At 39.9% G+C, this 13727-nt stretch overlaps 1 protein-coding gene across 1 annotated transcript in view; it reads right to left on the bottom strand.

The window, feature by feature from the left end:
* Positions 1–13727, bottom strand: part of LOC124272826 (guanylate cyclase soluble subunit beta-2-like) — a gene marked incomplete at its 5' end in the record, with an annotated part of 45304 nt that overhangs the window by 13740 nt on the left and 17837 nt on the right. Inside the window, 3 exons of the mRNA XM_046708048.1 lie at positions 251–396; positions 1328–1502; positions 2343–2843. Of these exons, the coding sequence (XP_046564004.1) occupies positions 251–396; positions 1328–1502; positions 2343–2843 (822 nt within the window). The remainder of the gene's footprint in view (positions 1–250; positions 397–1327; positions 1503–2342; positions 2844–13727) is intronic.

Raw genomic sequence — 13727 nt, 5'->3', positions numbered from 1 at the left:
TATTAATATCTCCAATCACCAAACATTTACATAATATTACCTGCAGAATAAGTCCACAGGGTTTGCTAATGGTTAAAGTCGCTGTCTCCCATGCCGTGAAACTGCTCAAACATAATTTGCTCGTATAAAGTACATCGACTGACACTGAGCATACAATCAGCATTATAGCTACCACCGTAAGCTGAACCAGGAAGTCCTTTGTCCAGACAGATATAGTCATTGATGAACTTAATCTTCATCACTGTCTCACCTGCTTCCACCTGTCTGCCGTTCTTCAGCTGATTCGCCACCTTCTGTGGCAGCATCTGATACAGCAGCACATCCGTCTTCTGTTTCTCTATCTCCAACGCCTGCGACGTCCGCTTCAACGCTGCTGTTGTTTCGTCCAACTTCTTGCTGTAGAGATGCAATACACAGAAATCATAAGCCCCGTTTGCATTCCAAATACAAAGGAATAATGTCGCTTTCCACACTATGGTTTACCATAAGGCATTGTCATACCTTCGCACTGTCATAAATCCTTCACGTTCCATCAAGGAGAGCTTTTTAGGGGAATGTAATAAATTGTTACTCTCATCAATGTGGGGACACATTATGTCATGCAAGGCTGTGGAGAGTAAAAATGTCGGCGCGACTATCACTTTCTTGCTCAAAAGTTGAACGTAACAGAAACTGTTTGGATGAGTGAGTGAGTTTGGTTTTACGATGCTTTTAGCAATATTCCAGCAACATTACATCATCACGGCCGGGGACACCAGACATTGGCTTGACACATTGTACCCATGTGGGGATCCCGGGCCGAACGCTTTAACCACTAGGTTACCCCCAGCGCCCCGTAACAGAAAGGGCTCAATGACGAATTGATATTTTTTCAGTACTGATGACAACATTGCACATGCGGAGCAGACTCGGTCAGCGTTTGGCGTGATTGTAAGCGGCTGAAGTTAGCGCTCCTTTGAAACTCGGAGAATCGCTGGAAGCGATTGGCTGTTTGCAACACACTCGTTCTTTCAGAAGAGAACTCATGAAGTATTGTCGATGTTGTTAATGTTGACATGGGCGTGTGACTAAAGTCTTATTATCATCATAATCATCAGTTATAAATAAGATCACCAAGATCATCATTATCATCAGGATTATCACCCATGGGAACACCGGTTTGGGTATACTTCTCAAGCAACTCATGCTTGTCGCTAGATGGGATAAAATATATTCGCATTCCAATCACTGGATTGTCCGGTCCAGATTCCAGTACTGTCAACGCTCAATCATACATCTAGTATATTACTGTATACAATAAACAAACCAAATAACATTATAGACTCACGCTATATCTATCTCAGCTATCCTCTGTTGGTTGAGCAGCACAAGCTCGCGTGTGACGTCGTAAAGAGGGATGTCGGCGAGGTAGACGTTCATTTCCATGAGTTCGTTGAGGCTTGTGAGGCGAGGAGACCCAATAAAGATCATGTGATGGGAGGCATCCAGCCATATCATCTGTCCTGCAATATATACCACTGTGTTCAAGATGTTCAAACCCTGAATCTGTGATAGATCAAGGTGACCTCTCAACAACAGATTGCTACTAATGTCCTTTTAGGCATATGTATTATTTATTTAAATCAAGTATGATCCCTCCGAAGAACCCCGATGGAAACTAAAGATTCACAGAAGTCTGTACTTAAACGACTACAATACTGACCGAGTACTTTACTATGTGTGACCTCAGTGATTGTTGGTTATTGTACCTGTTGAGAAATTTTGTACACAGTTGCGGTAACATTGATGATAATTTGAAGCTACTTGAAGTGAATGACTTTCTTTGGAAGATCTACTTTAAAAAATCTGTTCAAATAATACTCATTATAAATCTTTGTCACACAAAACAGGTATTATGTAAGCATGGATGTATTGAAGCTGAACATACTAAATCACCGATGACTAATGTTACAATCTGACACCAGTGAACACGTTCCACTGTTGGTTCCCAATGTAATCCTAGTTTTCATCGTCAACAGATGAAACAAATGACATGTACAAATGTCTACCGTATCCGGCTATAAATGTGCATGTGTAACTGAACGTCCCTAATAACGTTTGGAGCGATATTTATCATAACACATTACCCCGCTAACGATAATCACAATTGGTGAAAGCAATTATGCTTTGTAAACTAACTCCATGTAGCGTTGCTTTCTTTCTTTCGATGCTTAAATCAAGACCAATGAATCTCACGTTTACTGTTGCCCAATCACAGTCTACAAGAATCAGACACCGAGGACAATAATCAGACATCTAGGGTCTAATTATACAATAGTCTAGGTATACATGAGGTCGCTTACCTTTAAGGATCAAAGCTTTGCTGTCACCTTCCTTCTCAGATTCCTCAGGGGACACAGTCAAAAGAAACACTGCATTGATAAACTTCTGAATGTTCGTTATGGACAGGTTCATTTTGGGGTGGATAATCCGAAACAGTGACGTAACCGCCATTCCTTCTCGGATAGGAACAGGGCACAGTTTGTGAATCATCACTCCACACTGTCGTATTTTCAAACATTCATCGAATATTATATGATATGGGAATGCTGAACAGAACTGAACAGCGCTGAGATGAAATGCTGAAATGTTTGTAGGCACAGCAACTGCTACGTTTTCGGGGGATAAACGTTCCTCTTGACCTTCTGGACTCCCGCGTTCATTTTCCAGCCCTTTGTGCAAAATGACCTTGAAGACCGTGTGCTCCTGGGTCTTACCGCCATCGATTACCTCCCTTGACTGCTCCTGAACTGTGATGTCCACCTTCTGCTTAAAGATGTCTCGGCCAACTGCTCGAACGGACCCTTTAATATAGGAAACGATGTAATGTCACTACCAGAAATAGGCCTAACACGCTGTACCCATATGGGAAATTGAACTCCTACTTTCTCCACGAGGAAACAACGCTTTCACTACAACGCTTTCACTACCAGACTACACTCAACGCCCAAATGTGATGTAGGATTCTGACGTTTATCTTCCGTGAAATTCATTAACACGGGTATGGTGTTGACTAACCATGGGACCCACGGCAGTTATAATGATTGCCTGAGGGGTGGCTTCGAAAAGAAAATGTGAAATTCTATATTCGAATAGTGGTTAATGGTAACAGATGGGGCGATGTAGGCGGGTCTTGGGTAGAGCGGTCGCTCGTCACACCGAATACCCAGCTTTGATTGTGCACTTGGGAACAATGTGTGAACCCATTTCTGATGCCATTGCCGTGATTGGTGCTAACAACTGCGTAAAAGCACACTAATGGTGACACCTGACTGTGACCATTTATAATGCCAGTGCGCCAGTATTGCTTAACATTTACCTTCACGAACGACGTTACCCCAAAGATGTATGTAACATATTGGTGTATTTCGAAAACAATGGTCATTATATTTGGTTAGCCATAGTTTGTAACTTTCTAGATTCCAGTGCTTTTGTATACTCTGGTGGGGAAATTTAGTTTTTATTCGGGGTGTCTATGACGTCGCTTGTAGATGAATTTCTTCAAGACTTGATGTCAACAATAAACACTCGCACACAAAATGTTTTCCCACATTGACGGTTCAGTATTTACAAAGTAGTAAAAGTATATTTACGAAGTATATATTTTACATTACCCTGTTTTGCCCTTACGACAGGACAATGGTATACCGCAATGGATTGAGTGATGTTGACGCACGTTTCCTGTTTGCAATATGCATGTCGAAAATTATTATTTCAAATTGATCTGTAACAATTATATTGAGCTTCGCAAAACTTACCATTGATAAATTTACAATATTGTTGGGTACAACTCAGGAAGAAAACAATGTATGGTATGGATTTACAGCTTCTTTATTCTTTACAACACGACCTTTCTGGGCTGCTTCTTGTCCCTTCATCAGAAACGTTGTGCTGTAAATAATAAAGAAGTTGTAAACCCATACCATACATTGTTAGGGTGAGAAAGCCACAATAACTAGGTGCGCCTAGTGGCTGCAAGAGTTGTATACTCCCCAGGGAGTTGAGATTGATAGTACGATGTGCCATTGAGATTAACCTCCGATGATCGAGAGAAAAAATATCAGCGCCTTGAGCAAGCACTAGTTGCCTGGATATGTGCGCTATATAAATATCCTATAATATAATAATGTTACCTTCCAACTTCTAAATGCTCATCAAACATCTAACTCAGGAAGAAATATGAAACGTCTTTATGTTTATGACTATTGCATGTTAGGTATTACAGAATAATGATGAAACGGCCATGATGTGTTCCACATGCATTTCTTGTTTATGTTCAAGCCATTTCACAAATAAAATTTTGACTTGAATGTTTCTGTATATTAGAGTGTATATAATTATGTGATGTCTTTGAAGCATGCTCAAAGCCCTCTATTTGTACCAAGATCACTGTAACTGAGTGCACTCAGTCCTCTTTAATATTTATACTCCTAACATATTTTATTTATCAACACAGAGGTAAAATCAGAACCACATGTAGAGCCAAATACTAGTCACATCAAACTCTACTGGGGCGGCTTGGTACCCTAGAGGTTAAAGCGTTCGCTCGTCGCGCCGAAGACCCGGGTTCGATACCCTGGGTACAATGTGTGAAGCCCATTTCTGGTGTCCCACGCCGTGGTATTGCTGGAATATTGCTAAAAGCGGCGTAAAACCATACTCAGTCAGTCAGTCAGTCAAAGTCTACTGAGGTTCAACAAAGCGATCCGAAATGACAAATTATCAACCTATAGCTAACACCGACAAGGTCATAGTGTATCCTTGTGGATTCTTCACGAGTACACGTGAAGATGATTCCTGTTGTCTCCCGCCGTTATTGAATACAAATACAGCACTGAACTTATGACAATAAAAGTGGGACGAATACATTTTATTTATTTCGCAACAGAGGATGGGAGGGTTTATTTTAATTGTTCGTTGTTTAACGCCGCGCTGTGCAATATTCCAGCTATATTGCGGCAGTCTGTAAATAATCGAGTCTGGACCAGACAAAACAGTGACATCATGAACTTCTCGTTACCGTTCCAGTGTACATATTTCTGATATCAAAAGAGGTATCAGGTGAAATCCGCTTTGTAAATATAACTATGAACAGTATATACTCATCAGCGTTCATGTATGTTTGTTTATTGGTTATTGCTTAATGCCACACTCACTAATATTTCAGCTATATGGTGGCGATCTGTACATAATCGCGTCTGGACCAGACAACCCAGTGATCAAAAGCATGAACATCGATCTACGCAACTGGGATACGATGACATGTGTCCAACCAAGTCAGTGAGCCTGAAAACCCGATCCCGTTAGTCTCTTCTTACAACAGGCATGGGTTGCTGAAGACCAGTTCTGACCAGGATCTTCACGGGTCTGTATAATGCGTGGAGCGGTTAAATGCCATTACCTACAGCTACAATTTACGTTGACTAGAACATAACTGAACATAACTGTCATCATAACAGGGACGTTGGACACAATTCTGTAACCCCTGTGTTTCTGAAAGCCCATTCAAAGATGCGCCCTTGAGTTCACCACAATGTGTCATGAGTCCTTCAAGCCAGTCTCTGTTTAAGTTCAGACGACAAGTCATGGAGAGATTTGTAAACAAAACGGCATCTCTGCCACATGTAGCGAAATAATTAAACGTCATTGTGACAATCTTGTTAAATGCAAGAGGAGCACTGCATTGATGTCAGGACAGCTGTGGATATATGCGTGATGTTTGCCTGCGATAGTCAAGTCATTGGACACTGTTTTGTTAACAAGAGGCCATACAGATACGTCGTTTTAATGTTACGTTAGGTTTCCAAGCGATGGAGCTTCAGTATTGATTGACTTACGCTTCAGTGCTTTGAGATTCAGCTTTTGACGGTGTAAATACTGCATTCTGAACAGAAAGAAAGTATGTGCCGTGAACCTATTTGTTAAAAAAACGTTGTTCAGTGGGTTTGAATTCTGATCGCTTCATGTCATTTAGATGGGTGTTGGTAATATTTTACAATATAACATTTATTACATTTGACCACTTTCTGGCGATGGCCTGACTTTGAGGGTTATCGAAGGATGCTCATATAAAAGTACGAATCTGTACTTTACTAAGAAAGTGTAATATGACGCCACACTACCATGACAGCATTGTAGGTATATTTACGTTGTTTGTTCACCCGTAGACAGAGACGAAAACTACTCACAATATTATTTTTACATCATCTTTACTTAACAAAGACTTCCTTTGTCTAACATTTCATACCAGAGTGAAGACCAATGAATCCTAATATTGTCCAATCGCAACATACGACTAATCAGTCACCACAACTAAGGACTGTGCTTAATTTGTGGAGAAAACATTTTGTTCTTGTCTCAATATATGTGAGTATTCGAAATGCGGAGATTTGAATCTTTCGGCACTGCACGCCGGTTTCAAATGAAATTTCTGCGCATCAAATATTCAATATTAACCGCGAATTCAAAAAAGACGAATTCAGTAAATTTTAATAAAGACGACTTAAGTGAATTTGAATTAAGTAAAAAATATTTTGCTCTGACAGTTTGGTGAATTCTTGCTACATCATTTTAACGTCACAACACGAAGTAGGGGCCTTCATCCGGTTCAATTTAATGAGATAAATGAGTGACTTTCCTCTTGTGGCTGACATATGCCGATATGACGTTAAATTGTAACTCTTCACTTACTAAATGAGTGTTTCTAACATAACAATTGTGCTTTGAACTCCAGATGGGGTCACTGGAGAAACTGTGTTGCTGTGAAAGTTTGACTCAGTGTTAAAAGTTAATTCCATGTTAAACATGGTTCTCCTAATCACTACAATGGTTTCGTGACTGGAATCAATGCATTTTGCTTAAATATAATAGAAACCATCCACTGCATGGCTATTCAGAAACACTATTATACGTGTAGTTGGTGTATTCATTACGTGGCCTACATTACAGAGGCGACAAAGATCTTCAGCGATGATTCCAATTTCGATACGTCAATAAGTGGGTTATTTGATGAAGCAGATAATTAACTCTACGGCAGCTCATTCCACATAACTCAATTCATCGTAACCTCGTTCCGTACCCTTCATTGCTTGAAGACACTGTGCACAGATTTTATCTATCTTTGTACGACCTTCCTCCGTACCAAGAAATCATTAACCCCGCTACGAAAAAACTATAGGAACGACTAGCGCTTTATTACCTGGCGGCACAATGGTCTGGTAAGGCGTCACAATTAGTTTTGTAGAGTTGCGTCTCTTGTCTGCTAGAAAACTAAACTGAGGGGTTCAAATCAATGATTTGACCTCATTATGATTCTTGTCAGCAACATATCCATGATGATGAGTTTCACCAAAGTTACGTCTTCGAAACTTAAAAGTTTTCTTTCCACTTTAAAGCAGATTCGCTGTGATACAAGAAAGGTAATATTTTTCAAAGCGACTTTAAACCAAACTCACTCACTTGCATATATCTCCCTTCCTCATGTTTGGACTGTATCACTGGCATCTTCGTGTTTGCATTCTATACCCATCACATCAATTACCATGTTGTTTTAGTGTATCACTGGCCTCATGTTTATGCCTCAGTGTATGTATATATATATCCCCCCCTGATTCTCCCCAACCATTCACCTGAGGAAAGGGCAAGCATACACTCGAGGTATTCACAATAAAGAAGTTGACATCCATAAATCTTGCTTTTCTTCGACACTTTCTTCTATGTAGTAGATTCTTACCTTTACAGGGATGATACTGCGACACAGAAGATACTTACAATCATGTAGATGGTACTTACATATATGTTAATGTTGATACTGTTTAAGGTAATGAAGACAGATATGTGTATTTGGTAATTGTTTCGCAAGATCCTTGCCATTTAAATAAATGTATGAACTGAACACATCCGTCATGAGAGACAGAACAGATAACGCTTACGTTAAAACACTCAAGAAGAGTTGTAAAGGGATGAGTCACCGATCAGTGATGTCCGGTATTTTTGTCGATTACAACACACATGAGTTCATGGCATACGATTCTATTTTGGCAGTAGCGATATGTTATTTCCAGTTTTTAATCTTGATATAGGCATCTCTCATGCACACAAGTCTGATACATCTAAACTAGTTGATAGTCCTGTCCCTCCCTGTCTCTTTAATTCTACACCCGTGAAGGTCCGGGTTAGAATATTGATCTTCAGTAACCCATGCTTGTCGTAAGAGGCGACTAACGGGATCAGGTGGTCAGGCTCGCTGACTAGGTTGACACATGTCATCGGTTCCCAATTGCGCAGATCGATACTCATGCTGTTAATCACTGGATTGTCTGGTCCAGAATCGATTATTTACAGACCGCCGCCATATAGCTGGAATCTTGCTGAGGGCGGCGTAAACCTAAACTCACTCACTCATTTTAATTCTACATTTCATTTTGTTCAAATCCATCCCGACTTGGCATTACCCAACAGCCGTTCAAACCGCCACAAACATGGACTTAGACAATACGTTCATCTTCATAGATGTTTATACTTTCATCAACGTAAAAGACAGTTCTACGTAGAACATACTAAATCTTACATCTTCGCACTAAAAAAGAAAATACCTACATCTTCTTAGATGTTGATACTTTCATCTACGTAGACCGTACTTTTACCCTCGAAGAAGACTCTTCTAAGTATAAGATATTTTTAGTTACGTCTTCGAACACGAAAGAAGATACGTACATCTACGTAGACGTTGATACTTTCATCTACGTAGATGTTGCTACTTTCATCTACGTAGACGATGATACTTTCATCTACGTAGACGATGATACTTTCATTTACGTAGATGTTGCTACTTTCATCTACGTAGACGTTAATACTTTCATCTACGTAGACGTTGATACTTCCATCTACGTAGAACGTACTTTCAACCACGTAGAAGACACTTTTAAGTGCAATATACCTTATGTTACGTATTCGAACAAAAGAAAGACGATAGTACATCTACGTAGATGCTGGTACTTCCATCAACATGTACGTACATGTTGGTACTTTCATCTACGTACATGTAAGTATCCCAAGGCGAAGAGGATAACGTGTTTTTTTCAGAATGTGGCACTGATACTCCTCCATGCACGACAGTTCCAGTTGCGCAGTGAACACAAACTCGATTACACCAGCAGACATCTCTAAGATGCTCCGAGGCCACACAATCACAGAACCAGCATCTCCTTCCCGAATTGACCTCATCGTGATCCGGACTCGAGATTGACGTTTTTTCAACAACATTAAGGTCGGAGCGAATGCAGCAAATCACGCCTGATCAGGTTATCGGAATTCTCAACAAAACTGACATTTCCTGAAAGATTGTGTCAGGTCATATTGTGTTATACTAACAGTGATGGGGATGATTTCAGTAACCGCCACAACTTTCACTGTTCATTGCTCGGTATGCCACTGGGACATATATGCAATTTGTTTTTCAACCTGTAGTGAGATTAAACAAACTCAAAATACGTCACGTATCTTCAAATCGAAGCTTTAAGGTTTTCGGACATTATTCGTTTTTGGACGACAGTACTCACGCGATGCATAACGAGGCGTAATGGGTCACACAGACATTATAAACTATTGAATGATGGCTTGTGATTTAGATGCAGTTGTCTTTATAATTTAGTGACATCTTCTACAGTAGTTCGGGGGCGGTGGGGTAGCCTAGTGGTTAAAGCGTTGGCTCGTGACGCCGAAGACCCGGGTTCGAAGCCCCACATGGGTACAATGTGTGAAGCCCATTTCTGGTGTCCCCCGCCGTGATGTTGCTGGAATATTGCTAAAAGCGGCGTAAAACCAAACTCAGTCTTCAGTAGTTCATACGATAATCGAAACAACGGATGTTCTAAGTGCCCGAAAATGCAAAACACGCAGATACACAAATAAACTTTTGCGAGATGCTGTGTTCTTTTTTCATCCGCTGTCATTTTTGGCAAAACAAAATTACTGAACATGAGGTAATTTAAATACATCTGCTTATTTATTTTGTTTCAAATATTAAACGTCAGTGCAAACGAATACCCAGTCTTGACTATCCTCAAACAGTTTCAATAACATCATCATTCACGGCGTTGGTTTTCAATTTAAATATACGATATCTACTCCGAGAGTTCAATTATTTAGTAATCACGAGCATCTAGGGCTTATCAAATCCCTATTGACCTTTCAGTTATGTTGCCTGTAATCCTACACTCCTTTAAGAAAATAGCCAAACACGAACGCGGAAGGGAAAGTTAATTTGAGTGATCCATTCATCTGATCGTTGCATATATTGGGCGACATTGTGAATATTCATGGAAAGCTTATCGTAGCAAATATTTTGGATTTGAAAATGGCTATATAACAATAATTTGGTAAATTCAGCAAAAACTGTCGAAGTTTCCGTCCGCATGACGCCATTAATGACGCAAAATTACGCACAACTACGATATTTTATCTGCATTTCTGACGGACTGAATTGGTCACAATGGAACACATTAAGTAAATATCAATGTACAGATTGCCAGGTTGTTTCTGACTTCTTATGAGCCCCTCTTAAGTACATGCGTGTACGATCTCTGAATGAACATTTCTTCTGAACGACCTAAGCACGGATATCAATGCACTTTTCAAGGTTGGTCACAGATTTTTATTGGTATGTCTTTGATTGTTTGTTGTTTAACGCTGCACTCAGCAATGTTCCAGCTCTGTGAGTTATCGAGTCTGGACCAGACAATTCAGTGATCAACAGAATGAGCATCGATAAACGCAGTTGGAATACGACAGCATGTGTCAACCAAGTCATCGAGCCTGATCATCCGACCCGTTAGTCACCCCTTTCGACAAGCATTGGTTGCTGAAGACCAATCCTAACCCGGATCTTCACGGATGTCTTTTCTTTGAGGCGAAGGTAGATCATTCGATCATTCACACGATCATTCTTTCCTGCTAAATATTACGCAGACATACTGTCGAATATGCCTATCTTATACGCTTTTTAATATTGCCAAGGACATTCATATTCAATATCATATCCAATATTGAGATTGGCCATAACAGTATTGAACACTGATAATTTTCTTTTATTTCAACTTTATTCACATAAGAAATTCAGATAGTGTAGTATATTCCAAAAAGATATGTCCTACCAACAGAAATGGGCTCCACACATTATACCCATGTGGGGAATCGAACCCGGGGTGTCGGCGTGACGAGCGAACGCTTTAACCACTAGGCTACCCCACGGTCCCTAGTGCGGTGGTGACAATAGCTGTTTGTAACACCTATGAGTCAAGGTCAAAGTTCTGTCACAGATGACACCGAAACCAGTGTACGACTTCTAAATCAATGTAATTGTTCTCTCTCTCTCTCATTATTGTATTCACTAATTTGATGATATTTAAGTATGGTAACTAGTGAGTATGTTGTAGCTTCGGGAACTGGCGGCTGTCCAGCAAAGCAATGTGTACTTGAAGACGGCACTACCATACTGTTACGTGTCGAGTTCTACACTGAAGAAATTAGTTAACTTAGAAAAATATTCCGAATAAAACAAAGAAACAACAAAGAATTGTTAATCAGTCAACAATCGTATCAATAATTTAATTTCACAGATCAATGCAAACTGCTTCGAAGGTATTAAAAAAGCAATATTGGTAATAGCAATTAAGTCTGAATGTCCAGGGTGAAATGTCCAGGTCAAGGTTTAATGTAAGATGATTTAACTGCGATAAAAAACTTTCAAAATATTTCTTTATTAAGCTGGACTAATCTATGCTTCCTTGCAACTCTTGACCCCACTATATATATAGTAACTACATGTAGCACACCACGACCATCTAGTGAACAGAACCAATGTAATACAATTGCAACTTTCTTCAACATCATGCTGCCAAACTACAATATCACATGGCAATGCAGTCTGCGGTACCTTGTTTATCACCACTGTTTTCATTGTGACATTGTAGAGGATGTCTAATTGTAATCGATATTTGTCACTTACCTAGCAATTTGTCAATAGAAACAGGTAGATATCTTCAAATAAAAAAAGAAGATAGAATATGCAAACTGTGTGATTTGAATCTAATTGGAGAAGATGAATATCATTTTCTTTGTGTCTGTCCAGCCTACCATACTTTAAGAAATAAGTATAAGAAATATTACTTTGTACATCATAATAATGCCTAATAATATCGTCTGTATGCATGTAGGCCTGTGGCCTCTTAAGTGCAGATAAAGACTGAATACAGCGGATACTGTTCAAACCGGACTCTGACTAATCTGGATTTTTCATACTGAACATGTACACTCCGGTGTACAATAACAATTTATATGTCTTTGAAACCTATCATTATTTCCTGTTTCAGCATCTCTCATGTTATACCCTCACTAATCCGAACCTCTATCGGAAGCGGACTAAACTTTCGGTCCAACAAATGTCAATTCTGGATACATTCCAAGGACCTCTGACTAAACCGGACAAACTTTCGATCGGTTATATCAGGTTCAACTCTATGCACTGGCCGTATGTAGTGTAAACAGACATATTAATGTCAAACAAAATTCAAAAGTGAAAATGGCTCAACAACATGCTCAATGTTGCAAGACATGTGTTAATGGCTGAATCCTAAATAGAATCAAACAGCAGCCATACATTTTCTGAATTGTACACTAACAGTCGAACTTTTGGCCCTGGTGGTCGTAACTTGCTGGGGTTTCCAACGCATGCTGACAACGGGAAGTTAGCGACATTTTCTATGGCTTCCGATAATGCGTCCTATCATATGTGTTCCACGCGTGTCGCTGTTTTAATGTTCTTTAACACTATTGGGGCGGTGGGTGGCCTTAGTGGTTAAAGCGTTCGCTCGTCACGCCGAAGGCCCGGGTTCGATTCCCCACATGGGTACAACGCGTAAAGCCCATTTCTGGTGTCCCCCGTCGTGATGTTGCTGGAATATTGCTCACTCTTTAACACTATTAGTTTCTACTGCATGACTGCCGCCTGTAAATAATCGACTCTGGACCAGACAAACCAATGGTTAATATTATGAGTGACATAGTCACAGACCCCAAACATCTCATCAGTTATGGAACCACTCGTTAACAATTTATAACAGATTTATCAGAACTGAATACCTGTGTCATCAAAACACGAAACGATCCGTGAAGATCCGGGTTAGAATTGGTCTTCAGCAATCCATGATTGTCGTAAGAGGAGACTAACTGATCGGATTGGTTGACAAGTGTCATCGTATCCCAACTGCGTAGATCGATGCTCCTGCATCACTGGATTGTCTGGTCCAACCACGTTTATTAACAGACCGCCGCCAAATAGCTGGAATATTGCTGAGTGCGGCGTTAAAAAACAAACAAACAACACAAAAAATATTAACTTGCCCTGAAACTCGTCGTCCCTGGAATAAGCATGATCGACTTTCGCAAATGCAGGTTCGTCAATAATGTTAAGTTTATATGTGCTTTATTTCTATTTACGAAGATATCGCTATGCGTTGTCTTTATTGTTCCATTCTGAAGACCATAAAGGGTCATTATCTGAAAATCGATCTGTATTTATAAAGTAAGACAGACTGATAAGCTTGATCACTCGATGGATTGAAGCTTAAGGAAGGCAATCGGTTGGAAATCAAAGAACAGCTCATTGGTTGTATTGTCTGCTGTAACTA

The sequence above is a fragment of the Haliotis rubra genome, unplaced genomic scaffold, assembly GCF_003918875.1.
Source record: "Haliotis rubra isolate DU_JTF1 unplaced genomic scaffold, ASM391887v1 Scf1730, whole genome shotgun sequence".
In the NCBI taxonomy this organism is placed as follows: domain Eukaryota; kingdom Metazoa; phylum Mollusca; class Gastropoda; order Lepetellida; family Haliotidae; genus Haliotis; species Haliotis rubra.
The sequence above is the reverse complement of the archived record's forward strand: the minus strand, read 5'-3'. Positions and strand labels throughout refer to the sequence as shown.